This window comes from Oncorhynchus tshawytscha, linkage group LG06 (assembly GCF_018296145.1).
Source record: "Oncorhynchus tshawytscha isolate Ot180627B linkage group LG06, Otsh_v2.0, whole genome shotgun sequence".
Classification (NCBI taxonomy): Eukaryota; Metazoa; Chordata; class Actinopteri; order Salmoniformes; family Salmonidae; genus Oncorhynchus; species Oncorhynchus tshawytscha.
In genome coordinates this window covers 8,090,797-8,118,552 of record NC_056434.1, presented here as the reverse complement: position 1 = coordinate 8,118,552, position 27,756 = coordinate 8,090,797, and the positions used below count along the sequence as shown (strand labels likewise).

The 27,756-nt window shown below is 44.4% G+C and overlaps 1 protein-coding gene across 1 annotated transcript in view; it reads right to left on the bottom strand.

Moving 5' to 3' along the window:
* LOC112253235 (calmodulin-regulated spectrin-associated protein 2-like) overlaps nucleotides 1-27,756 on the bottom strand; it is a 98,807-nt gene that overhangs the window by 51,682 nt on the left and 19,369 nt on the right. The window contains exon 3 of the mRNA XM_042322900.1: nucleotides 3,595-3,759. Coding sequence (XP_042178834.1) covers nucleotides 3,595-3,759 — 165 coding nt within the window. The remainder of the gene's footprint in view (nucleotides 1-3,594; nucleotides 3,760-27,756) is intronic.

Sequence of the window (27,756 nt, the reverse complement as noted above, 5' to 3'; positions counted from 1 at the left end):
TATATATATATATATATATTAAATAAAGGTGAAATAAAAATAAATGAAAAATGTCTGTGTACAGGTGTGGAGTGGTGTGTGTGTAAATAGGTAAGATAGTATCTAAGACTGTGTGTTTTAGTGTTTGGGTCTCCAGCAGGCCAGAGCTGGACGCCACCCAGTGTTCCCAGTACAGAGGAATGTGAGGCCCAGTACAGAGGAATGTAAGGCCCAGTACAGATGAATATAAGGCCCAGTACAGATGAATATAAGGCCCAGTATAGTCCAGTACAGAGGAATGTAAGGCCCAGTACAGATGAATGTAAGGCCCAGTATAGTCCAGTACAGAGGAATGTAAGGCCCAGTACAGAGGAATGTAAGGCCCAGTACAGAGGAATGTAAGGCCCAGTACAGAGGAATGTAAGGCCCAGTACAGAGGAATGTAAGGCCCAGTATAGAGGAATGTAAGGCCCAGTACAGAGGAAAGTAAGGCCCAGTACAGAGGAAAGTAAGGCCCAGTACAGAGGAAAGTAAGGCCCAGTACAGAGGAAAGTAAGGCCCAGTACAGAGGAAAGTAAGGCCCAGTACAGAGGAAGTAAGGCCCAGTACAGAGGAATGTAAGGCCCAGTACAGAGGAATGTAAGGCCCAGTACAGAGGAATGTAAGGCCCAGTACAGAGGAATGTAAGGCCCAGTACAGAGGAATGTAAGGCCCAGTACAGAGGAATGTAAGGCCCAGTACAGAGGAATGTAAGGCCCAGTACAGTCCAGTACCATCGATCACCACATTCTTTTGGAGAGATTGGAAACCCAAATTGGTCTACACAGACAAGTTCTGGCCTGGTTTAGATCTCATCTGTCAGAAAGATATCAGTTTGTCTCTGGAGGGTTTGTCCTCTGACAAATCAACTGTAAATTTCGGTGTTCCTCAAGGCTCCGTTTTAGGACCACTTTTGTTTTCACTATATATTTTAGCTCTTGGTGATGTCATTCGGAAAAATAATGTTAACTTTCACTGCTATGCAGATGATACACAGCTGTACATTTCGATGAAACATGGTGAAGCCCCAAAATTGCCCTCCATAGAAGCTTGTGTTTCAGACATAAGCATGTAGATGGCGGCAAACGTTCTACTTTTAAACTCGGACAAAACAGAGATGCTTGTTCTAGGTCCCAAGAAACAAAGAGATCTTCTGTTGAATTTGACAATTAATCTTGATGGTTGTACAGTCGCCTCAAATAAAACTGTGAAGGACCTCGGCGTAACTCTGGACCCTGATCGCTCTTTTGATGACCATATCAAGACTGTTTCAAGGACAACTTTTTTCCATCTACGTAACATTGCAAAAAATCAGAAACTTTCTGTCCAAACAATGATGTAGAAAAATGTACTCATGCTTTTGTCACTTCTAGGTTACACTACTGCAATGCTCTACTTTCCGGCTACCTGGACAAAGCACTAAATAAACTTCAGTTAGTGCTGAACACAGCTGATAGAATCCTGACTAGAACCAAAAAATTTGGTCAGCCCTCACTCACACTAAGGCAGCATCTCACTCACACTAAGGCAGCATCTCACTCACACTAAGGCAGCATCTCACTCACACTAAGGCAGCATCTCACTCACACTAAGGCAGCATCTCACTCACACTAAGGCAGCATCTCCCTGTCCCCTATATAGAGCACTATATTTGACCAGGGCCCTGTGGGACGCACCCTAACACTCCCCCCTCCACTGTCACAGAGACAGGCCCAGGGCAAGACCGCCCCCACACAGAACAACATGCACAGTCAGTCCCAATTCACCCCCTAGCCTTTTCCCTTGGCCCAATCCCTTTGATTCATTTCATTTATTCATACAGGGTGTGGGGGAAAAAATATATATTAAATGCCAAGTGTAAATTGTTAAACAATACATTGGAATTTAAAAAAAGTTGAGCCCTTCTCAGTAGACATTGTACAGATTTTCAGAGGGTGTCTTGTCCTGCAGAGGGGGAAAGAGTTGTTTCGCCTGTCCTGCAGAGGGGGAAAGAGTGTGTCGCTTGTCCTGCAGAGGGGGAAAGAGTGTGTCGCTTGTCCTGCAGAGGGGGAAAGAGTGTGTCGCTTGTCCTGCAGAGGGGGAAAGAGTGTGTCGCTTGTCCTGCAGAGGGGGAAAGAGTGTGTCGCTTGTCCTGCAGAGGGGGAAAGAGTGTGTCGCTTGTCCTGCAGAGGGGGAAAGAGTGTGTCGCTTGTCCTGCAGAGGGGGAAAGAGTGTGTCGCCTGTCCTGCAGAGGGGGAAAGAGTGTGTCGCTTGTCCTGCAGAGGGGGAAAGAGAGTGTGTCGCTTGTCCTGCAGAGGGGGAAGAGAGTGTGTCGCCTGTCCTGCAGAGGGGGAAAGAGTGTGTCGCCTGTCCTGCAGAGGGGGAAAGAGTGTGTCGCTTGTCCTGCAGAGGGGGAAAGAGTGTGTCGCTTGTCCTGCAGAGGGGGAAAGAGTGTGTCGCTTGTCCTGCAGAGGGGGAAAGAGTGTGTCGCTTGTCCTGCAGAGGGGGAAAGAGTGTGTCGCTTGTCCTGCAGAGGGGGAAAGAGTGTGTCGCTTGTCCTGCAGAGGGGGAAAGAGTGTGTCGCTTGTCCTGCAGAGGGGGAAAGAGTGTGTCGCTTGTCCTGCAGAGGGGGAAAGAGTGTGTCGCCTGTCCTGCAGAGGGGGAAAGAGTGTGTCGCTTGTCCTGCAGAGGGGGAAAGAGAGTGTGTCGCCTGTCCTGCAGAGGGGGAAAGAGTGTGTCGCTTGTCCTGCAGAGGGGGAAAGAGTGTGTCGCTTGTCCTGCAGAGGGGGAAGAGAGTGTGTCGCCTGTCCTGCAGAGGGGGAAAGAGTGTGTCGCCTGTCCTGCAGAGGGGGAAAGAGTGTGTCGCTTGTCCTGCAGAGGGGGAAAGAGTGTGTCGCTTGTCCTGCAGAGGGGGAAAGAGTGTGTCGCCTGTCCTGCAGAGGGGGAAAAGAGTGTGTCGCTTGTCCTGCAGAGGGGGAAAGAGTGTGTCGCTTGTCCTGCAGAGGGGGAAAGAGTGTGTCGCTTGTCCTGCAGAGGGGGAAAGAGTGTGTCGCTTGTCCTGCAGAGGGGGAAAGAGTGTGTCGCTTGTCTTGCAGAGGGGAAAGAGAGTGTCGCCTGTCCTGCAGAGGGGGAAAGAGTGTGTCGCCTGTCCTGCAGAGGGGGAAAGAGTGTGTCGCCTGTCCTGCAGAGGGGGAAAGAGTGTGTCGCCTGTCCTGCAGAGGGGGAAAGAGTGTGTCGCCTGTCCTGCAGAGGGGGAAAGAGTGTGTCGCTTGTCCTGCAGAGGGGGAAAGAGTGTGTCGCTTGTCCTGCAGAGGGGGAAAGAGTGTGTCGCTTGTCCTGCAGAGGGGGAAAGAGTGTGTCGCTTGTCCTGCAGAGGGGGAAAGAGTGTGTCGCTTGTCCTGCAGAGGGGGAAAGAGTGTGTCGCCTGTCCTGCAGAGGGGGAAAGAGACGGACAGAAGCAAAGTAGCAAGATGCTGTGCAGTACAGCTCAGCTCAGTAGTGTGAAAAGGGAACAAATGTATGATGCCCAGCTGGTCTAGACTGTAGGTGGTCCTATTCGTGTGTGTGGGTGTGTTAGAATGCCGTGCAGGTAAATACCTTGTTGATCCAGCTGGTCACGGCGTCCTCTGTGTCGTACGGTGTGTCTGCATCTTCATCGTGGTGGGAGGAGTACCGAAGGATGCACGCCACCACCTTCTCCGCGCTCACCGTCTCCACCGTGTACGCCATCATCAGTGTGTCCATCATCGCCAGGTGGGCACTCTGACAGAGGAAACAGGAAACGAGGGAATTGTGGATCTGAAAGGGCTTTAGGTCAGTGATGTTAGTAGGGAATTCATCATGGGGACACGTTCTAATCGGGTTACTCTGGTAGCCTCCTTAGTAGGGAATTCATCATGGGGACACGTTCTAATCGGGTTACTCCGGTAGCTGCCTTGCTCCCTATACACTTGTTAACTGGTACCACGAACCTATACGTTTTTTGGGCCAGGCACAAAAACACCAGTGTAAACCCCAAGCACCGGTGTAAATAAGACCCCAAGCGCCCGTGTAAACATAACCCCAAGCGCCCGTGTAAACATAACCCCAAGCGCCCGTGTAAATATAACCCCAAGCGCCCGTGTAAATATAACCCCAAGCGCCCGTGTAAATAAGACCCCAAGCACCCGTAAGACCCCAAGAACCCGTGTAAATAAGACCCCAAGCACCCGTGTAAATAAGACCCCAAGCACCCGTGTAAATAAGACCCCAAGCACCGACCCCAAGCACCCGTGTAAATAAGACCCCAAGCACCGGTGTAAATAAGACCCCAAGCACCGGTGTAAATAAGACCCCAAGCACCGGTGTAAATAAGACCCCAAGCACCGGTGTAAATAAGACCCCAAGCACCGGTGTAAATAAGACCAAGCACCGGTGTAAATAAGACCCCAAGCACCCGTGTTAAACACTATATTGGAAAAGCCCTAGAAGAGTATGGAATATGGTGGAAGCTAAACCTGGCCTTTCAGAAGGGTGGGTGGAGCTATTGCAACCTTGATTAGACCCATCAAGATCTATCCAATCTACAAAACGAGGTAAGGGAGCAAGTTATGGGAATGGAATTGAACCATGGAGTCCTAGCTACCCCTCCTCCACATAGAGTCTAGCAGTTCTCAGTTGGCTGTTTCCCATTGGCTGTTGCCCTGAAAACACTTGGGTCCATCCCTCATTCAGCGACCCAATTAACTTTGTGTTCTCACACCCTGAAGGGAGAGAGAGATAGAGAGAGAAGCCTACACCAAGCCTGCAGCCTGGGTCAGGAGTTGAGTGTGTCTGTCTCAACCACAGTAATATCATGCATCTCTAGTACAGTAATACAATGTACAGTGGCTTGCGAAAGTATTCACCCCCCTTGACATTTTTCCTATTTTGTTGCCTTATAACCTGGAATTAGAATATATATTTGGGGGGTTTGTATCATTTGATTTACACAACATGCCTACCACTTTGAAGATGCAAAATATTTTTTAATTGTGAAACAAACAAGAAAAGTTGGACAAAAAAACAGAAAACTTGAGCGTGCACAACTATTCACCCCCCCAAAAGTCAATACCTTGTAGAACCACATTTTGCTGTAATTACAGCTGCAAGTCTCTTGGGATATGTCTCTATAAGCTTGGCACATCTTGCCACTGGGATAAATGCCTGTTCTTCAAAGGCAAAACTGCTCCAGCTCCTTCAAGTTGGATGGGTTCTGCTGGTGTACAGCAATCTTTAAGTCAAACCCCAGATTCTCAATTGGATTGAGGTCTGGGCTTTGACTAGGCCATTCCAAGACATTTAAAAGTTTCCCCTTAAACCACTCGAGTGTTGCTTTAGCATTATGCTCAGGGTCATTGTCCCAGTCTCAAATCTCTAGAAGACTGAAACAGGTTTCCCTCAAGAATCTCCCTGTATTTAGCACCATCCATCATTCCTTCAATTCAGACCAGTTTCCCAAAACATCCCCACAGCATGATGCTGCCACCAACCTTGCTTCACTGTAGGGATGTGGTTCTCGGGGTGATGTTAAGGCAAGGGCTGATTTCAAGGTTTTACTGCTAACCTACAAAGCATTACATGGGCTTGCTCCTACCCATCTTTCCGATTTGGTCCTGCCGTACATACCTACACGTACGCTATGGTCACAAGACGCAGGCATCCTAATTGTCCCTAGAATTTCTAAGCAAACAGCTGGAGGCAGGGCTTTCTCCTATAGAGCTCAGTTTTTATGGAATGGTCTGCCTACCCATGTGAAAGACGCAAACTCGGTCTCAATCTTTAAGTCTTTATTAAAGACTCATCTCTTTAGTAGGTCCAATGATTGAGTGTAGTCTGGCCCAGGAGTGAGTGTGAAGGTGAACGGAACGGCACTGGAGCAACAAACCGCCCATGCTGTCTCTGCCTGGCTGGTTCCCCTCTCTCCACTGGGATTCTCTGCCTCTAACCCTATTACAGATGCGATTTATTTATTTTTACACCTTTATTCATCCTTTATTTAACTTGGCAAGTCAGTTAAGAACACATTCTTATTTTCAATGACGGCCTAGAAACTGAGGGTTAACTGCCTTGTTCAGGAGCAGAACGACAGATTTTTACCTTGTCAGCTCAGGGATTCAATCTTGCAACCTTACAGTTAACTAGTCCAACGCTCTAACCACCTGATTACATTGCACTCCACGAGGAGACTGCCTGTTACGCGAATGCACTAAGAAGCCAAGGTAAGTTGCTAGCTAGCATTAAACTTATCTTATAAAAAACAATCAATCAATCATAATCACTAAACTAATATCAACAACCATGAAGTTATCTAACGTGTCCTGCGTTGCATATAATCGATGTGGTGCGCATTCGCGAAAAAGGACTGTCGTTGCTCCAATGTGTACCTAACCATAAACATCAATGCCTTTCTTAAAATCAATACACAAGTATATATTTTTAAACCTGCATATTTAGTTAATATTGCCTGCTAACATGACTCGTTGCGAACTGTGAAGACTATTTCTTCCTAACAAAGACAGCCAACTTCGCCAAACGGGGGATGATTTAACAAAAGCGCATTTGCGGAAAAAAAGCACAATCGTTGCACGACTGTACCTAACAATAAAAATCAATGCATTTCTTAAAATCAATACACAGAAGTATATATTTTTAAACCTGCATATTTAGCTAAAAGAAATCCAGGTTAGCAGGCAATATTAACCAGGTGAAATTGTGTCACTTCTCTTGCGTTCATTGCACGCAGAGTCAGGGTATATGCAACAGTTTGGGCTGCCTAATTTGCCAGAATTTTACGTAATTATGACATAACATTGAAGGTTGTGCAATGTAACAGGAATATTTAGACTGTTGGATGCCACCCGTTAGATAAAATACGGAACGGTTCCGTATTTCACTGAAAGAATAAACGTCTTGTTTTCAAGATGATAGTTTCCGGATTTGAACATATTAATGACCTAAGGCTCGGATTTCTGTGTGTTATTATGTTCTAATTAAGTCTATGATTTGATAGAGCAGTCTGACTGAGCGGTGGTAGGCAGCAGCAGGCTCGTAAGCATTCATTCAAACAGCACTTTTGTGCATTTTGCCAACAGCTCTTCGTTGTGCTTCAAGCATTGTGCTGTTTATGACTTCAAGCCTATCAACTCCTGAGATTAGGCTGGTGTAACCGATGTGCAATGGCTAGCTAGTTAGCAGGGTACGCTCTATTAGCGTTTCAAACGTCACTCGCTCTGAGACTTGGAGTAGTTGTTTCCCTTGCTCTGCATGGGTAACGCTGCTTCGAGGGTGGCTGTTGTCGATGCCTTCCTGGTTCGAGCCCAGGTAGGGGCGAGGAGAGGGACGGAAGCTATACTGTTATACTGGCAATACTAAAGTGCCTATAAGAACATCCAATAGTCAAAGGTATATGAAATAAAAATCGTATAGAGAGAAATAGTCCTATAATTTCTATAACAACTACAACCTAAAACTTCTTACCTGGGAATATTGAAGACTCATGTTAAAAGGAACCACCAGCTTTCATATGTTCTCGTGTTCTGAGCAAGCAACTTAAACGTTAGCTTTCTTACATGGCACATATTGCACTTTTACTTTCTTCTCCAACACTTTGTTTTTGCATTATTTAAAACATGTTTCATTATTTACTTGAGGCTAAATTGATTTTATTGATGTATTAAGTTAAAATAAGTGTTAATTCACTATTGTTGTAATTGTCATTATTACAAATAAAAAATGGTAAAACAATCGGCTGTTTAATCGGTATCGGCTTTTTTTGGTCCTCCAATAATCGATATCGGTATCGGCGTTGAAAAATCATAAATCGGTCGACCTCTAATGTACATTACATGAAATCCAAATAAAAATCTATTTAAATTACAGGTTGTAATGCAACAAAATAGGAAAAAAGCCAAGGGGGATGAATACTTCTGCACTGTATCTTTAGTACAGCACTATGATGCGTCTCTAGTACAGCACTATGATGAGTCTCTAGTACAGCACTGTGATGCGTCTCTAGTACAGCACTGTGATGCGTCTCTAGTACAGCACTGTGATGCATCTCTAGTACAGCACTGTGATGCATCTCTAGTACAGCACTGTGATGCATCTCTAGTACAGCACTGTGATGCATCTCTAGTACAGCACTGTGATGCATCTCTAGTACAGCACTGTGATGCGTCTCTAGTACAGCACTGTGATGCGTCTCTAGTACAGCACTGTGATGCGTCTCTAGTACAGCACTGTGATGCGTCTCTAGTACAGCACTGTGATGCGTCTCTAGTACAGCACTGTGATGCGTCTCTAGTACAGTACTATGATGCATCTCTAGTACAGTACTATGATGCATCTCTAGTACAGTACCATAATGTATTTCTATGGTCTCAACATCCCTCCAAATAATATGAATATCATTTTTCCTACTTATATTACTTCTATGAAATGTAGAATACTTGTTTGTGACTTGTTAAGAGTACATCATAAAGCTGTTGGAGATGTGGAGAAAGAGACCGTGATTACTATAATGAACACAACAGAGAGGCAATACTTTCCAGAGACACTAATGAAACATGGCTGACACACCACTGAGACACGGCTGGGACATGGCTGTAGAGTCAATAGACTACATCTTCTGCCATGACTCAGGACACAGGCAACAAAGAGAATGTGGTGTTCAGTCCACCGACCCGACTGGCACTACACGTCTTCTCATCTCAGTGGCTGGACTGACTCTGACAGCCATGTGCTGCAGAGTCAGCACATGAACAGGAACCAGGCCATACAGGAACCAGGCCATACAGCACTACCAGACCAGGAACCAGGCTATACAGCACTACCAGACCAGGAACCAGGCTATACAGCACTACCAGACCAGGAACCAGGCCATACAGCACTACCAGACCAGGAACCAGGCTATACAGCACTACCAGACCAGGAACCAGGCCATACAGCACTACCAGACCAGGAACCAGGCTATACAGCATTAACAGACCAGGAACCAGGCTATACAGCACTAACAGACCAGGAGCAAGTATGTCCTCCAAATGTTTATAAGAGGAGTCCTACTTCCAAATCTTTACAGCACGTAATTATGTGCACACGCTTTGAGCTTTTCCATGCACTAACTCAATTCATCACACTTAACCTTACAATGAATGGCCCCACTGTACCAATATACTATTTACATTCTAGTCATTCCAAACACACCAAGACAGTCGTGAAGAGGGCACGACAAAGCCTTGTCCTCCCCAGGAGACTGAAAAGATTTGGCATGGGTCCTCAGATCCTCAAAAGGTTCTACAGCTGCACCATCGAGAGCATCCTTACAGGTTGCATCACTGCCTGGTATGGCAACTGCTCGGCCTCTGACTGCAAGGCACTACAGAGGGTAGTGCAAACAGCCCAGTACATCACTGGGGCCAAGCTTTCTGCCATCCAGGACCTCTATATCAGGCAGTGTCAGAGGAAGGCCCTAAAAATTGTCAAAGACTGCAGCAACCCTAGTCATAGACTGTGCTCTCTGCTACCACACGGCAAGCGGTACCAGAGCGCCAAGTCCGGTACCAAATCATTTTTTTCACTTAGCAATTTGTACTATTTTGTGTATGTCCATTACATGAAATCCAAATAAAAATCGCTTTAAATTACAGGTTGTAAAGCAACAAAATAGGAAAAACACCACAGGGATGAATACTTTTGCAAGGCACTGTATATACAGGGGGTACCGGTACAGAGTCAATGTGCTGGTGCACCGGTTAGTTAAGGTAATATGTACATGTAGGTAGAGTTAAAGTGACCATGCACAGATAATAAACAGAGAGTAGCAGCAGCATACAATAGGGGTCTAGATAGCAGTTTGATTAGCTGTTCAGGAGTCTTATGGCTTGGGGGTAGAAGCTAAGGCCATTATTGAACATGGGGTGAGACATTCTTACTCATTTGTAAATAAAGCCAGGTTGTTATTTAGAATAATTTATTTCAGTTTTTAGAGGGAGAGAAACAAAAAGCCCACCGTGCCAATTTTTTGAAAATGTCAAGTGTAATTCCCCCATTGTCCAGGTTCTCTCTGAACTCCAAGACGACCGACAGTTTTTGTTGTTGCCTGATGCAGGACTCTAGTGCCAGAGAAGAGACTCTCAGACTGAAAACACCTCCATTAATTTCCGAAAAGATAGTCAATTTGTGCCATAGTTTAGACTACCGATAGATTTAAGCATTATAACTCCCCCTTGTGATAGTGTGGTGCAATGACAGAATGACACCATCTACCACTAACGGGTATAAGCTCAAAACTTCTAAAGGAAGAACCACTGTAAATAGCTACACAGACTACCTGCATTCACCCTTTTTTGCACTAACTCTCTTGCACACTGGACTCCTACACAGTCACACATACAGTACTTACACTGACACCCTAACACACACACACACACACTACATACTCCCACACACACACACATAACATGCACACACATGCCTACTGATGCCACACACATAACATGCACACACATGCATACTGATGCCACACACACACTTTCATACATTCGAAAAGGCAATGTAACTGAGGACTTGGTGGACTGTATAATCTTTAGGCTATGTTTTACTTGGTGTTGTCTCCCATAAGGGCACCGATGACAACACAGAGGACTATGGTCGAGGTGGTATAATGCCACGGATTAGCACCGCCATCTTCAGCAGAGGGCTACAACTGCATAACGAACTCAATACTTTTAAACACTGAAATAAAATGCAATACCCACATAAACAATATAACATCTATAGAATTACAGGGCATATAAACAAAATAACAGGGGACAAGAGCATCGAATCCCCGAGCTAACTAGGTTAAAATTCTGTCGATGATAAAGGCACTTAACCCTAATTGCTCCTGTAAGTCACTCTGGATGAGTGTCTACTAAATGACAAAAATGTCAAATGTAAAAAATGTCAATAAACATGTGAAAGATATTAAAATATGTACTTACACTTCAGCAAGGACACACACGGGCCTTGGCTAACACAACGAGAGCTAACTAGTGGGAAAACACAGGAGCTGGAACGGTCTCTCACTTGACATCTTTTTGAGCTAACGTTCACTGAGCTGGAGATCGCCCAGCATGCTCTCCTCCACTTCACAGGTGGGCGGAGCTACAGCGCTGATATTATGAACTTTATCTATTCTACTATGATAACTACTATTTCTTCACAGCCTTTTGTACAAGGAGTACAGGAGGGTACTAAGAACACACCCCTGATGGGCCTCTGTGTTGATGGTCAGTGTGACGAATGGGTTTTTGCCTACCTTCAGCGGCTGGGGGTGGTCGACCAGGATCCAGTTGCACAGGTAGGTGGTCTGTTCCAGGGTCCTGAACTTGGTGATATGCTTGGAGGGGACTGTTGTTGAATGCTGAGCTATAGTCAGTGAACAGCATAGGTACTCCTTGTGTGATTTGATTTGATTTGTCTGTGGATCTTTTGGGGCCGGTATGCTAATTGGAGTGGGTCCAGGGTGTCTGGGATGATGGTGTTGATGTGAGCCATGACCAGCCTTTCAAAGCATTTCATGGCTATAGCTGGTAGTCATTTTAGGTAGGTTACCTTGGCATCCTTGGGCATGCGAATTATGGTGGTCTGCTTGAAACAAGTTGGTATTACAGACCAGGTCAGGGATAGGTTGAAAAGGGATCGGATGAATCTCGGAACACACTCCAGTCTGGGCCAGCGAAACAGTCATGTAGCTTACCATCCGCTTCCCTGGTACTTCCTGTTTGAGTTTTTGCTTGTGAGCAGGAAGGAGGATAGAGTTATGGTCTGATATGCCAAAGGGAAGGCCTTGCATGCGCAATAAAGGTATTCTAGAGTTTTGTCGCCTCTAGTTGCACAGATGACATGCTGGTTAAAGTGAGTTGAGACGGATTTCAGTTTCCCTGTATTAAAATCACTGGCAAAGCCAATTTGGACAATACAGACGTTTTCAAATACATGCCAACTTAAAAGTTTACATCACGAAATGTCGATCTGAAATCTTTTAAGCAATGTTGAGAGAATCCTATTTGAGCCAGAAAAAGAAAACCTTGCAGTCCAACTCACAATCTCTCAGAAAAAAATGATATATCAAACTGAGCCTATACAAAAAATATGAACTATCAAAACTGAGCCTATACAAAAAATATTAACTATCAAAACTGAGCCTATACAAAAAATATTAACTATCAAAACTGAGCCTATACAAAAAATATTAACTATTGGAACCAAGACTTAAAAACTGATATTGGCACAAGATGGAGGGAGAGTTGGAACATACCTAACACAATTACAGTTAACAAACATGTATGATTAATCCAGTATAAACGAATGTATAGAATTTATTACACAAGAGTCAAAATGAATACATTCTACAGCATAATGGCAGAGCCATGTCTTAAGTATACAATTAACAATGATTCGATAATTCATGCCTTCTGGGAGTGGTATAAAGTCCCAAAGTTATGGGCGGAGTTAGAAAGTTGGCTGTCAGTTTTACAATGTAAATTTACCATACTTTTCTCATTAAGCCAATTTTTTTATATATATATATTTTTTTACTTAACTGGAAATCAAGTGATCCTCCATTGCTGGGATGATAGAAGAATCAAATGCATTATTATGTGGCCATGTGGCATAGTCTTGCAGGCGTTGGAGATAGGTACAGGGTGAACATGTGGGTCAGGACTAGAGGTCGACCTCTAGTCAGGACAGGTGTGATGTCGTTGATGTTTGTATGGGTCTGTCTGTTTGTTGTCTGTGTAATTTTAAATAAATAAAAAAAACACATTTTTTTTAAAGTTTATTTTTAAAAATTATTATAATAATTTTTTTTAAATACACCGGCCACGAGAAACACCCTCTGAATGTTGGCTTATGGCCACATACAGCTCGCTTGAGTGCAGTCTTAGTGCCAGCATGGTTTTTTCATGGTAAATAGACCGCTATGAAAAATATTGATGATAACTCTGTCAATAGTATGGTCTGAAGATTATCTTGAGGTATTCTAACTAAATAGAGTGGAAATCATATCCGCATCCTAAATAAATATCTAGGCCCAGGTTCATACCAGAACAATTCTATGATTGAGCCCTTTAGTGCACTTTAAGTCCAAGCCCCCATTGCAATGGAGCTACAGCAGCTGGACCCAGGAAAGATGGAGGGTGGAGGAAGGGAGGGAAAGGAGAGAGGGATGTAGATTCCAGTTCGACTTCAGAGTCGGTTAGCCTCTTTCACTCGAGTAGGGGCGAAACTGTTGCCGAAAACAAGATGGCCTTTCTCCCTTTAACAAACAGCCTTTTCCCAAAAAAACGAGTCGCCTCGCCTCCACCTCCTAAAACGAGATGCCCTTTTCCTCCACCCTAAAACGAGATGCCCTTTTCCTCCACCCTAAAACGAGATGCCCTTTTCCTCCACCCTAAAACGAGATGCCGCCTCCACCCTAAAACGAGATGCCGCCTCCACCCTAAAACGAGATGCCCTTTTCCTCCTAAAACAAGATGCCCTCCTAAATGCACTGGGACATTCTTGTATACTCATCTCAGGCTAAGTCAGACATGAGCTAAAATGAGGATTATTGACAATATCCCTTTTGGCATTAGCACTAGTATTAGCGTTTTATGTGCTAGATAGAACTGCAGGCTCCATGTTACGCCCCTGAAAAAGGGGAGAAATACTAGCCACTGCAGCACAGAGGTGCATTAAGCTTTATCCTTTAAACTGATTACATTTATATTTCCTCTGTGGTAAGAGATGCTCCCCTGTTGTCAATATCCATATTTTACTGCCAGGCTAAATCACTGCTGGGAGGTGTTCATTAAGTTCCGCAAACAAATGTCAAATTAAAAAACATGCATTAGTTCAAGTCCAGGTAGTAGAGTGCAGTTTCTTCTGTTTGCTCAATGAACATGACCCATATGTGTATTTTGCTGCAGAGCTGTTTGCATACCTTCCCATAGAGCCGTTGGGAAGACACAGCATAACAGACAACCCTCCATTGAAACCAGCTTAAACAGAGTACAAATGAGGGGCAAATATGTACAGTCTCAGTCTGCCATGTGATCTGGGTGATACATGACAATGTTGAAGTGGTTGATCAAACGTTTGTTGTGTATAAGAGGCCTGACCTGCTAGTAACCTCTACTGGGAGAGCAGTAACCTCTACTGGGAGAGCAGTAACCTCTACTGGGAGAGCAGTAACCTCTACTGGGAGAGCAGTAACCTCTACTGGGAGAGCAGTAACCTCTACTGGGAGAGCAGTAACCTCTACTGGGAGAGCAGTAACCTCTTTATTTTAATTGTATTTATTTAACCTTTATTTAATTGGCAAGTCAGTTAAGAACAAATTCCTATTTACATTGACGGCCTACCCCGGCCAAACCCGGACAGCGCTGGGCCAATTGTGCACCGCCCTATTGGACTCCCAGTTACGGCCGGATGTGATTCAGCCTTACTGGGAGAGCTGTAACCTGCTTGTGGGAGACTGAGCTAGGGCCCTAAGGACTGGCTGGCTCTCAAAGCACACTGTGCCAGGGGGAGGAACCAGTATCCCAGTGTGTAGTGTATATAATATGGTCATTTAGCAGACTGGTCTGGTAATCTGAGCTAGTGGAGAGGATCCTCACGTTCAATATGACAGTCTGGTCTGGTAATCTGAGCTAGTGGAGAGGATCCTCACGTTCAATATGACAGTCTGGTACGGTAATCTAAGCATGAGGAGCAAAAGCAAAATGACCCGAATAGTAAACACAGCCAGCAAAGTAACCGGTCGACCACAGGCACATTTGAGCATTCCGTTCCGCAAGGCAACCAAAAAGAAGACACTGCCTGTCGTTGGCGACACCTCCACACCCTCAGTTCGAGAGGCTTCCCTCTGGCCGGCGCTTCAGAATGGCCACAGCCAAGAACATGCATTAGTTCCTTGTGCTGTTGGACTACTAAATGCAAAGTATCAGTATATCAGTATATGTACTTATCTAGTTGGGAGTCTCTCTCTCTCTCTCTCTCTCTCTCAGAATCGTGCTCACAAGCACACATACACACTAACAGTAGGTAAAAAGGCCCACTGTGAGAGACAGGAGAACACCAAGCAGGCAGGGTCATCCGAAGCTTTCTTACTTTCTACTGTAGGTCATTCAAAAATCATGTTAAACACTATTATAGCACACAGAGTGAGTCCATGCAACTTATTATATGACTTGTTAAGCAAATGTTTACTCCTGAACTTATTTAGGCCATAACAAAAAGGGTTTGAATACTTGACTCAAGAACAGGAACACTCAACACCTCTTGGAAAGGCGTTCGTGTGTGTCTTTGGTGAGGCCCAAAAAATGTGTGTAGGTGTCTTGCTGGAAAAAAATAAATCCCATTCTTCTGATCCTGACAAACTAACTCCCAGTCCCTGCCGATGACAAGCATATGTAACAGTATAACTTTAGACCGTCCCCTCGCCCATACCCGGGCGTGAACCAGGGACCCTCTGCACACATCAACAGTCACCCACGAAGCCTCGTTAACCATCGCTCCACAAAAGCCTTGCAGAGCAAGGGGAACCACTACTTCAAGGTCTCAGAGCAAGTGACGTCACTGATTGAAATGCTATTAGCGTGCACCACCGCTAACTAGCTAGCCATTTCACATCTGTTACACATACCCATATAACATGATGCTGCCATCACAATACTTGAAAATACAGAGGGTTTCACTCTGTTGTGTTGTATTGGATATGACCCAAACCTGTAGTTTTTAATTTAGGCCAAAAAGGTAATGTCTTTGCGGTGTTTTGCAGCATTACTTAACGGCCTTGTTGAAAAAAGAATGCATTGTGGTGGCAGCATCACGTTATGGGTATACTTGTCACCAGCAGGGACTGGGGAGATTGTCAGGATGATAAGAAAAATGAAAGGAGCAGAGCCCAGGCAAGTTAGAGGAGACCCTGACATAGTCTTCTGAAAACCACGGGACAACTACCAAATCTTTATGCTAAAGACACACCCAAATGGCTTTCCAGGAGGTGTTGAGTGTTCCAAATGGTCTAGTCTCCTACCTTCTTAATACGGAGATGCATCCCCTTTTGCCCTCAGAACAGCCTCAATTTGTCAGGGAATGGACTCCAATGCTTCCAACAGTTGTGTCAAGTTGGCTGGATGTCCTTTGGGTGGTGGACCGTTCATGATACACACGGGAAACTGTTGAGCGTGAAAAACCCAGCAGCGTTGCAGTTCTTGACAAACTGAAACCGGTGCACCTGGCACCCACTTCCATACCCTGTTCAAAGGCAATTACATAAATATATTTTTTTAACAATTTTTTTTACACCTTTTTCTCCCCAATTTCGTGGTATCCAATTGTTTTAGTAGCTACTATCTTGTCTCATCGCTACAACTCCCGTACGGGCTCGGGAGAGACGAAGGTTGAAAGTCATGCGTCCTCCGATACACAACCCAACCAAGCCGCACTGCTTCTTAACACAGCGCGCATCCAACCCGGAAGCCAGCCGCACCAATGTGTCGGAGGAAACACCGTGCACCTGGCAACCTTGGTTAGCGCGCACTGTGCCCGGCCCGCCACAGGAGTCGCTGGTGCGCGATGAGACAAGGATTTCCCTACCAGCCAAACCCTCCCTAACCCAGACGACGCGGCCAGTTACGACAGGGCGCGAACCCAGAGTCCCGGGAGGCCTGCAATTACATCTTTTGTCTTGTCCATTCACCCATTCTGAAAAGGCACACATACACAATCCATATCTCATTTGTCTCGAGGCTTAAAAATCCATCTTTAACCTGTCTCCTCCCCTTCATCTATACTGATTTGAAGTGGATTTAACAAGTGGCATCAATAAGGGATCATAGCTTTCACCTGGATTCACCTGGTCAGTCTATGTCACGGAAAGAGCAGGTGTTTCTTATGTTAATGTCCACTTAGTTGTGTAAGGTTGGTACAATCTCATTCAACATGATTCCCAGCTGTAATGGCTGCCAAAATGAGCTTCCAACCAGTATTAATAACACTGGGGTGTGAGGACATACGCAAATCAGAATACAAAATAAGGTTGCACTTAGTCATTTGGAAACGGTTCTAGAATTGTGTAGATCGATTGGATTTTTTTTATCCTATCGAATCCCTTTTTTGAAATATATTTTTAAAAAGGCCGCAAAATGTGAAGACTGTGAAAGGGGAGTGTTGACCTTTACCACCACCTGTATGGCCATATACGGCATGATCACAGTAATCAGAGCGCTATCCACGGCAATAGAGGTGACAAGGATCCATGTATCGGAGCTAAGTGGAATAATGACCCTTTTTATGCCTCCCTCATGAAATATGAAACATATCCAAGATTATATTATACACCGACTCTGAACGGTTTATCATCATTACATTGATCTTCACGATGAACAGAAAATTATGTTTTTATTGATGGGGAGGATAAATCTGGTGCTAGGCTGAGGAGAGGCTTATAACACAGTAACACACACACACACACACACACACACACACACACAACTGCTAATGGTGGCTCCCAAATGCAGAGCACTGTCCACGTGCCAACCACTTGGTCTAGATATACCACACATTCTGCTACAGGGACCACTTCAAACCCCCTTAACTGCAGACAATTACAGTCATATACTGTAGAGTACAATACACCCACACACACAAGAGCAAGACCTAAGCCTAATACCCCAGAGTATAGCAAGAACTCCATACCAAACACAGATTAATTACCAGATCGGTCAATTACACAATGCTATTACTTGCAGACGCCTATATAATTCACAGATTCGAAAACACACAAAAAAGACTGCATGTATTATTCATAAGCTATACATAAATGACAACACAGCCACAGAGAGGACCCTAGTGATACCGGGAGGTTACAGGGCCTGACTGTAACTACAGCTACACTGGGAGGTTACAGGGCCTGACTGTAACTACAGCTACACTGGGAGGTTACAGGGCCTGACTGTAAATACAGCTACACTGGGAGGTTACAGGGCCTGACTATAACTACAGCTACACTGGGAGGTTACAGGGCCTGACTGTAAATACAGCTACACTGGGAGGTTACAGGGCCTGACTGTAAATACAGCTACACTGGGAGGTTACAGGGCCTGACTGTAAATACAGCTACACTGGGAGGTTACAGGGCCTGACTGTAAATACAGCTACACTGGGAGGTTACAGGGCCTGACTATAAATACAGCTACACTGGGAGGTTGCAGGACCTGGGTTGGCTGACTAAAGTTTACTGTAGCAATATGGAATCTCTAGCTAGTTAGCTGTGTGGGCTAGTTAGCTAGTTAGCTGTGTAAGCTAGTTAGCTGTGTGCACTAGTTAGCTATGTAAGTGTTAGGTGTGTAAAGTGGAGTTAGCTAGTTAGCTGTGTAAGCTAGTTAGCTGTGTGGACTAGTTAGCTAGGTACCTGCTTGACAGATTTCCCTTCCCATGTCAGCAAAACTGTTAGGAATTGTTGTAGTAGAGATTCCATTTCTGGACACAAACCAAAAAGGTCTGACAAGAGAGCAGAAAACCTCCGGACCGGGATCAGCAACCTCTCACGTCAGTAGAGCTAAGCATCCATCCTTTCATCCCTGGGCAGAATTGTCTAGCTCTGCACCATTATCTTCTCAAATGTTAATCCTCCTTAAACATGACACGGGATTGCTGAGTTACAATTCAAATGACGTAAACTCTTTCAAACTACTTCCTTAGTAGACCTACTGTATCTTTTGTGTATCTAACTGTGCGGTGTCCATACTAGGATTGAGGCTGTCCTAATATAGACACCGTTGTTAACAGTTGATGTTACTCTTCAATAACACAGACCCCAAAGCAAATCAAGGGGAAGAAAAATAGGTTTATTCTTATTCAGAGGACAAATCATGCGAAGAGGTAGATGGTAGATGTTCATTCTCCCCTGTCCTCAGTGATGCTTTCCTGTGGTTCTCTCCACAGAACAAAGGAACAGGATGTAGTTTATAACCCAGCCCTAGCCTGTGGTTGACCAATTACAAATCCTTGCAATAAAACCTGGGCCAATGGCAAAATACAAAGTATCCTATTTCAGGCTCACTGTATAGACAAATTCCCCCCATGTCTCTGACCCATTGCTCATTAATCCCCTATTACACCATTTCCATTGATCTAGTACTCTATGGACTTCTCGTCCTCTACGTTGTGTATTTATCGTCGAAATATTCCTACACCGTATAACTATTCTTACACCGTATTCACAGAGTAAGAAACCCTTCGGGAAAGTGCAATGGTTTTCCATTGATGAGTTGAAAGCGATAAGCGATCAAAAGAGATATCGTTACAAGAAGAAATGGACAAAAAAAAAAAATGGACTATGGCGAAGAGCAGAGCGCGTTGCTCACATTGAGCAATGTACTTGATCTACAGCAGTTGATCGTCAATTCAATATGACTTGTAGGCTATAATGCACGTCATAAGAGTGACAAGATAGATTCAGACCGGACATTTAGGCTGTGTGTGAGTGAGTGAGTGAGACCCCAAAGCAAACTGCTCTATACCACGGGTCTGTTTCTAAAAGGCATGCCACAAACTGTACTGTTGTGTGTGTTGTGTGACCATAAGTGTGTGTGAGCAGTTGATTTGTGTACATCATAGTGAGTAATGCAACATGTCTGTGGGTGTGTGTGGGCGGGCAGCAGCTGCAATCTGGAGTGCTTCGTCTTCAGATGTGCGAGTCCATCACAGAATCAAATAAATTAAAAGAACGAGAGAGAGAGAGAGCTGCATTGCCGAGAGCTTCTGTTTGGCAGACAAGCAGAAAATGAAATCAAATCTGTTTTGAACACAACATTATCACTTACATGAGAGGTCATAGCATCACACAGCAGATAAGGACAACAGAACTCCGCCATCTCAAAAACAACACAATTTCACTAAATACTGTAATGTACGTCTTATAGAAAAGACCTCCTTCACATTATTTTGTGACGCAAAGAATGACCACAGGTGAATGACCACAGGTGAATGACCACAGGTGACCAGGTAGGCTGGATTTCCAATGTGGGTGTGTCAAATCGGAGGGCCTGTTGTCCGGACCTCTGGCAGTCTCTATGGGGGTGCCACAGGGTTCAATTCTCGGGCCAACTCTCTTCTCTGTATACATCAATGATGTTGCTCTTGCTGCTGGTGATTCTCTGATCCACCTCTACGCAGACAACACCATTCTGTTTCCTTCTGGCCCCTCTTTGGACACTGTAACCTCCAGACAAGCTTCAATGTCATTACAACTCTCCTTCCGTGGCCAACTGTTCTTAAACGCCAGTAAAACTAAATGTATGCTCTTCAACCGATCGCTGCCCGCACCTGCTCGCCTGTCACTACTCTGGACAGTTCTGACTTAGAATATGTGGACAACTACAAATACCTAGGTTTCTGGTTAGATTGTAAACTCTCCTTCCAGACTCACATTAAGCATCTCCAATCTAAAATTAAATCTAGAATCGGCTTCCTATTTTGCAACAAAGCCTCCTTCACTCATGCTGCCAAACATACCCTCGTAAAACCGACTATCCTACCGATCCTTGACTTCGGCGATGTCATTTACAAAATAGCCTCCAACACTCTATTCAGCAAATTGGATGTAGTCTATCACAGTGCCATCCGTTTTGTCACCAAAGCCCAATATACTACCCACCACTGCGACCTGTATGTTCTCGTTGGCTGGCCCTCACGACATATTTGTCACCAAACCCACTCCAGGTCATCTATAAAAGTCTTTGCTAGGTAAAACCCCTGCCTTATCTCAGCTCACTGGTCACCATAGCAGCACCCACCCGTAGCACGCGCTCCAGCAGATATATTTCCAGCAGGTATATTTCACAGGTCACCCCCGAAGCCAATTTTTCCTTTGGTCGGCTTTCCTTCCAGTTCTCTGCTGCCAATGACTGGAATGAATTGCAAAAATCACTGAAGCTGGAAACTCATCTCCCCCCCACTAATTTCAAGCACCAGCTGTCAGAGCAGCTCACAGATCACTGCACCTGTACATAGCCCATCTGTTAATAGCCCATCCAACTACCTCATCCCCATACTGTTATATATTTTGCCTCTTTGCACCCCAGTAGCTCTACTTGCACATTCATCTTCTGCACATCTATCACTCCAGTGTTCAATTGCTATACTGTAATTATTTTGCCACTATGGCCTATTTATTGCCTTACCCCCCCTTATCCTACCTCATTCGCAATATACTTATGTTCTTCATTGCACTGATCTGAATGAAGTGACCAGGGAAATTGGGTTAATTGGGTTAATGATGAGCTTTCACCATACTGTTTTTCACAAGTCAACTTTTGTCAAGTCTTCCAATCAGTGCAGATTAATGGATTGTCTTCTTCAAGTTTGGCACATCTTCACACTTATACCCACCTCAGACAAAATATGTGGTATATTACCTGTTAAAAAAAAAATATACGGTTATGTTCATAAACTCAGCAAAAAAAAGAAACGGCCCTTTTTCAGGACCCTGTCTTTCCAAATAACTTCACAGATCTTCATTGTAAAGGGTTTAATCACTGTTAACCATGCTTGTTCAATGAACATGCACCTGTGGAACGGTTGTTAAGACACTAACAGCTTACAGACGGTAGGTAATTAAGGTCACAGTTATGAATACTTAGGACACTAAAAGAGGCCTTTCTACTGACTGAAAAACACCAAAAGAAAGATGCCCAGGGTCCCTGTTCATCTGTGTGAACGTGTCTTAGGCATGCTGCAAGGAGGCATGAGGACTGCAGATGTGGCCAGGGCAATAAATTGCAATGTCCGTACTGTGAGACGCCTAAGACAGCACTACAGGGAGACAGGATGGACAGCTGATCGTCCGCGCAGTGGCAGATCATGTGTAACAACACCTGCACAGGATCGGTACATCCAAACATCACACCTGTGGGACAGGTACAGGATGGCAACAACAACTGCCTGAACACACCAGGAACGCACAATCCCTCCATCAGCACTCAGACTGTCCGCAATAGGCTGAGAGAGGCTGGACTGAGGGCTTGTAGGCCTGTTGTAAGGCAGATCCTCACCAGACATCACCGGCAACCATGTTGCCTATGGGCACAAACCCAACGTCGCTGGACCAGACAGGACTGGCAAAAAGTGCTCTTCACTGACGAGTCGAAGCTTTGTCTTACCAGGGGTGATGGTCGGATTCGCGTTTATCGTTGAAGGAATGAGCGTTACACCGAGGCCTGTACTCTGGAGCGGGATCGATTTGGAGGTGGAGGATCCGTCCTGGTCGGGGCCGGTGTGTCACAGCATCATCGGACTGAGCTTGTTGTCATTGCAGGCAATCTCAACCCTGTGCGTTACAGGGAAGACATCCACCTCCCTCATGTGGTACCCTTCCTGCAGGCTCATCCTCCAGCTTGACAATGCCAGCGGGCATACTACAAGACAGGAATGTCAGTGTTCTGCCATGGCCATCGAAGAGCCCGGATCTCAATCCCATTGAGCACGTTTGGGACCCGTTTGGGACCTGTTGAGGGCTAGGGCCCTTCCCTCCAGGGATGTCCGGGAACTTGCAGGTGCCTTGGTGGAAGAGTGGGGTAACATCTCACAGCAAGAACTGGCAAATCTGGTGCAGTCCATGAGGAGGAGATGCACTGCAGTACTTAATGCAGCTGGTGGCCACACCAGATACTGACTGTTACTTTTGATTTTGACCCCCCCCCTTTGTTCAGGGACACATTATTCTATTTCTGTTAGTCACATGTCTGTGGAACTTGTTCAGTTTATGTCTCAGTTGTTGAATCTTATGTTCATACAAATATTTACACATGTTAAGTTTGCTGAAAATAAATGCAGTTGACAGTGAGAGGACATTTCTTTTTTTTTTTGCTGAGTTTATGACCCTCTTTCAAACAGACTCTTATTTACCACGTTCTTACAGGTATACCCCTTTCATACATGTCAGTGGGTAACTGGAATATTGGAAGGGGTGGGGAACTGTAATATTTGTGTTGTGGAGAAATGACCAGGCAGGAGACGGGAGCACAGTTAGTTCCATGGGGACTGTTTCACATTTCAGATTAGGGAGTAGTTAAACAATGGAAGTCTTGATCAATGTACCTGAACAACAAAAAAAACAGAACCTTTCACACAGACCAGAAACCTGTATCTTTGTAAGAGGGTCTGTGAAAATGCAGTTATCGTGTGTAAGCAGGTTTAAATTTTCCCTTTTTTTTTTTTAAACCACCCTTTTCAGATATACAAAAAAGCAGGCAAAAAGAAGCAGGCATGATACATTAGTGGGATTTCGGTCTGTGTATGAAAGAGATACTAGAGACTGCGAAAACCCGTCTTTCATATCAGCTCTCCACAAAGCCACATCTTCAAAAACACACTCTCACTGCAGCCACTCACCTTTGAAATCCTTCACAATGAAACATCCCTTGGGCTGCGTTTAGACAGGCAATTCTGATATTTCTTTCCACTACTTGGTCTTTTTACCAATCACTTCAGATCTTTTTCAAAGCTGATATGATTGGTTAAAAAAATGTCAGAATTGGGCTGCTTGTGCAAACACAGCCAATGTCCCACAGTAGACATTGATAAAGACTGACCTGTGTTGTTGTTGTCTGAGACTGCATTGATTTGCCGCAACTATTCAATCAATACAGATAACTGTTATGAAAGTTGTTTTGTATTTAAAAACGCCACTTTAAATGTGTACATGACACTGCAACAAATTTTCCCCATGGGGACAACAAAGTCAGTAAGTATATACTGATTGACTTTGAGATAGGAGATTTCTGTGGTAACACCCTTTCAAAAGTGATTATTTTGTTCTAACCAACATGTCCAAAGTGGAGGGAGTTGTCACTTGTTTTACAGATCAGCAGGTCCCTGATCACAGTGCTTCAATAACACTACCGGTCAAACATTTTAAAAATAATAAACATCTTTATTTTTACTAATTTTCTACACTGTAGAATAAGAGTGAAGACATCACAACTATGGCGGTCCCCATGAGAGCCAGTTTCATCTTAATGCTTGATGATTCTTGCGACTGCATTAAAGAAAAAAAACTTTTAAAGTCCATGAAATGTTCCGTATTGACTGACCTTCATGTGTTAAAGTAACGATGGACTGTCGTTTCTCTTTGCTTATTTGAGCTCTTCTTGACATAATATGGACTTAGTCTTTTACCAAATAGGGTTATCTTCTGTATACCACCCCTACCTTGTCACAACACAACCGATTGGCTCAAACGCATTAAGAAGGAAAGAAATTCCACAATTGAACTTCTAACAAGGCACACCTGTTAATTGAAATGCATTCCAGGTGACTCATGAAGCTGGTTGAGAGAATGCCTAGAGTGTGCAAAACTGTTATCAAGACAAAAGGGTGGCTAATTTGAAGAATCTCAAATATAAAATATATTTTGATTTGTTTAACACTTTTTTTTGGTTACTACATGATTCCATATGTGTTATTTCATAGTTTTGATGTCTTCACTATTATTCTACAATGTAGAAAATAGTAAAAAATTAAAGAAAAACCCTTGAATGAGTAGGTGTTCAAAAACTTTTGACCGGTAGTGTCACCGCCATTTTCACTCATTTATAAATGGTTCCTTTAAGGCTAGTTCATAGAGCCCACTGATTACACAGTGGAGGATGATGACTCAATCCTGGGCACTGAATCCATGAAATCTCTGTAGCACTAACATGTGGTCTCTGATTGTGACAACCACAGCAGCTAATCATGCAGAGAAGGACGAGAAGAGCGGAGGCCTACTCAACGGATGAGAGGGAGGGAGGAGAGAAGAGAAAAGAAGAAAAGAGAACAGAAGGGAGGGACGGACAGAGGACTTTCACAATCCTTTCACAGTTCTCTTTAATCACATTTTTTGGAGGACCTGCTCACTGACTTGTACAATATCGCTCCATGGCCAACTGGACCGAAAGTGAGCATGAACCAAAGAAGAATATGTCAAAGATTACGCCATAGAAGAGACGGTGAGCATGACATAAAAACAGAATCAGGACAATTATACAGTATGGAAGATTATGGAACTGCATACAGTGTGTGAGCCAGTGGGCTGATTCATTTCAATCATTCTGTTTCAGTGTAGAAATGCTTCTTGAGGAAAGCTGCAATATAATTCTCTCTTTTTATTTGATTCTACTGTGGAACATGGAAACTGTTGTGTAATGAGGACACAGAACACGTTGTGACATACCAGAGATAATCTGTTTTTTACGGTGTTTCCACTCAGTTGTCAAACGTACTGTACTAAACCATTGGAAATGCTTTACACAGCACACTGTGAAAAACACGAGTGCATTCGGAAAGTATTCAGACCCCTTGACTTTTCCACATTTTGTTACATTAAAGCCTTTCCTCATCAATCTACACACCCTATAATGACAAAGCGGGAAAAAAAGTTTAGAAAAGTGTGCATTTTATTTAAAATAAAAAAACAGAAATACCTTATTTACATAATATTTACATAAGTATTCAGACCCTTTGCTATGAGACTTGAAATTGAGCTCAGGTGCATCCTGTTTCCATTGATCATCCTTGAGATGTTTCTACAACTTGGAGTCCACCTCTGGTAAATTTAATTGATTGGTCATGATTTGGAAAGCGGTCTATATAAAAGGTCCCACAGTTGACAGCGCATGTCAGAGCAAAAATCAAGCCATGAGGTCGAAGGAACCGTAGAGCTCCGAGACAGGTTTGTGTCGAGGCACAGATCTGAGGAAGGGTACCAAAAAATGTCTGCAGCATTGAAGGTCCCAAAGAACACAGTGGCATCCATCATCCTAAAATGGAAGAAGTTTGGAACCACCAAGACTCTTCCTAGAGCTGGCCACCCAGCCAAACTGAGCAATCGGGGGAGAAGTGCTTTGGTCAGGGAGGTGACCAAGAACCCAATAGTCACTCTGACAGAGTTCCCCTGTGGAGATGGGAGAACCTTCCAGAAGGACAACCATATCTGAAGAACTCTACCAAATCAGGCTTTTATGGCAGTGGCCACACGGAAGCCACTCCTCATTAAAAGGCACATGACAGCCCGCTTGGAGTTTGCCAAAAGGCACCTAAAGCACTCTCAAACCATGAGAAACAAGATTCTCTGGTCTGATGAAACCAAGATTGAATTCTTTGGCCTGAATGCCAAGCATCAAGTCGGGAAGAAACCTGGCAACATCCCTATTGTGAAGCATGGGGGTGGCAGCATCATGCTGTGGGGATGTTTTTCAGTGGCAGGGACTGGGAGACAAGTCAGGATTGAGGGGAAAAAAACCAGAGCAATGTACAAAGAGATGCTTGATGAAAACCTGCTCCAGGGCGCACAGACTGGGGCGAAGGTTCATCGTCCAACCGGACAACGACCCTAAGCACACAAAGACAATGCAGGAGTGGCTTCGGGCGAAGTCTCTGAGTGGCCCAGCCAGAGACCGGAATTGAACATGATCGAATATCTCTGGAGAGACCTGAAAATAGCTGTGCAGCGATGCTCCCCATCCAACCTGACAGAGCTTGAGAGGATCTGCAGAGAAGCGTCCTAATCACTGACAAAGTGAAAAGGTGGTTTTTAATTTATTTTACATTTATTTCACTTTTATTAAACCATTTGAGAACAATATCTCATTTCCAATTGTGACCTGGCCAAGATAAAGCAAAGCAGTACGACAATAACAACATAGAGTTACACATGGAATAAACAAGCGTACAGTCAATAACACAATATAAAAATCTATGTACTGTGTGTGCAAATGTAGAAGTGTAGGGAGGTAGGCAATAAATAGGCCAGAGGAAAGGCTTTGGGGATGACCAGTGAAATATATCTGCTGGAGCGCGTGCTACGAGTGGGTGCTGCTACAGTGACCAGTCAGCTGAGATAAGGCGGGGCTTTACCTAGCAAAGACTTATAGATGACCTGGAGCCAGTGGGTTTGGTGACGAGTATGAAGCGAGGGCCAGCCAACGAGAGCATACAGGTTGCAGTGGTGGGTAGTATATGGGGCTTTGGTGACAAAACAGATGGCACAGTGATAGACTGCATCCAGTTTGTTGAGTAGAGTGTTGGAGGCTATTTTGTAAATGACATCGCCGAAGTCGAGGATCGGTAGGATAGTCGGTTTTACGAGGGTATGTTTGGCAGCATGAGTGAAGGAGGCTTTGTTGCAAAATAGGAAGCCAATTCTAGATTTAATTTTAGATTGGAGATGCTTAATGTGAGTCTGGAAGGAGAGTTTACAGTCTAACCTGACACCTAGGTGTTTGTAGTTGTCCATATATTCTAAGTCAGAACCGTCCAGAGTTGTGATGTTAGTCGGGCGGAAGGGTGCGGGCAGCGATTGGTTGACGAGCATGCATTTAGTTTTACTAGCATTTAAAAGCAGTTGGAGGCCACGGAAGGAGTGTTGTATGGTATTGAAGCTCGTTTGCAGGTTTGTTAGCACCGTGTCCAAAGACGCGCCAGATGTATACAGAATGGTGTCTTCTGCATAGAGGTGGATCAGAGAATTACCAGCAAGAGCGACATTGTTGATATATACAGAGAAAAGAGTTGGCCCGAGAATTGAACCCTGTGGCACTCCCAAAGGGACTGCCAGAGGTCTGGCCAACAGGCCCTCCGATTTGACACACTGAACTCTATCAGAGAAGTAGTTGGTGAACCAGGCGATGCAGTCATTTTAGAAGGCAAGGCTATTGAGTCTGTCCA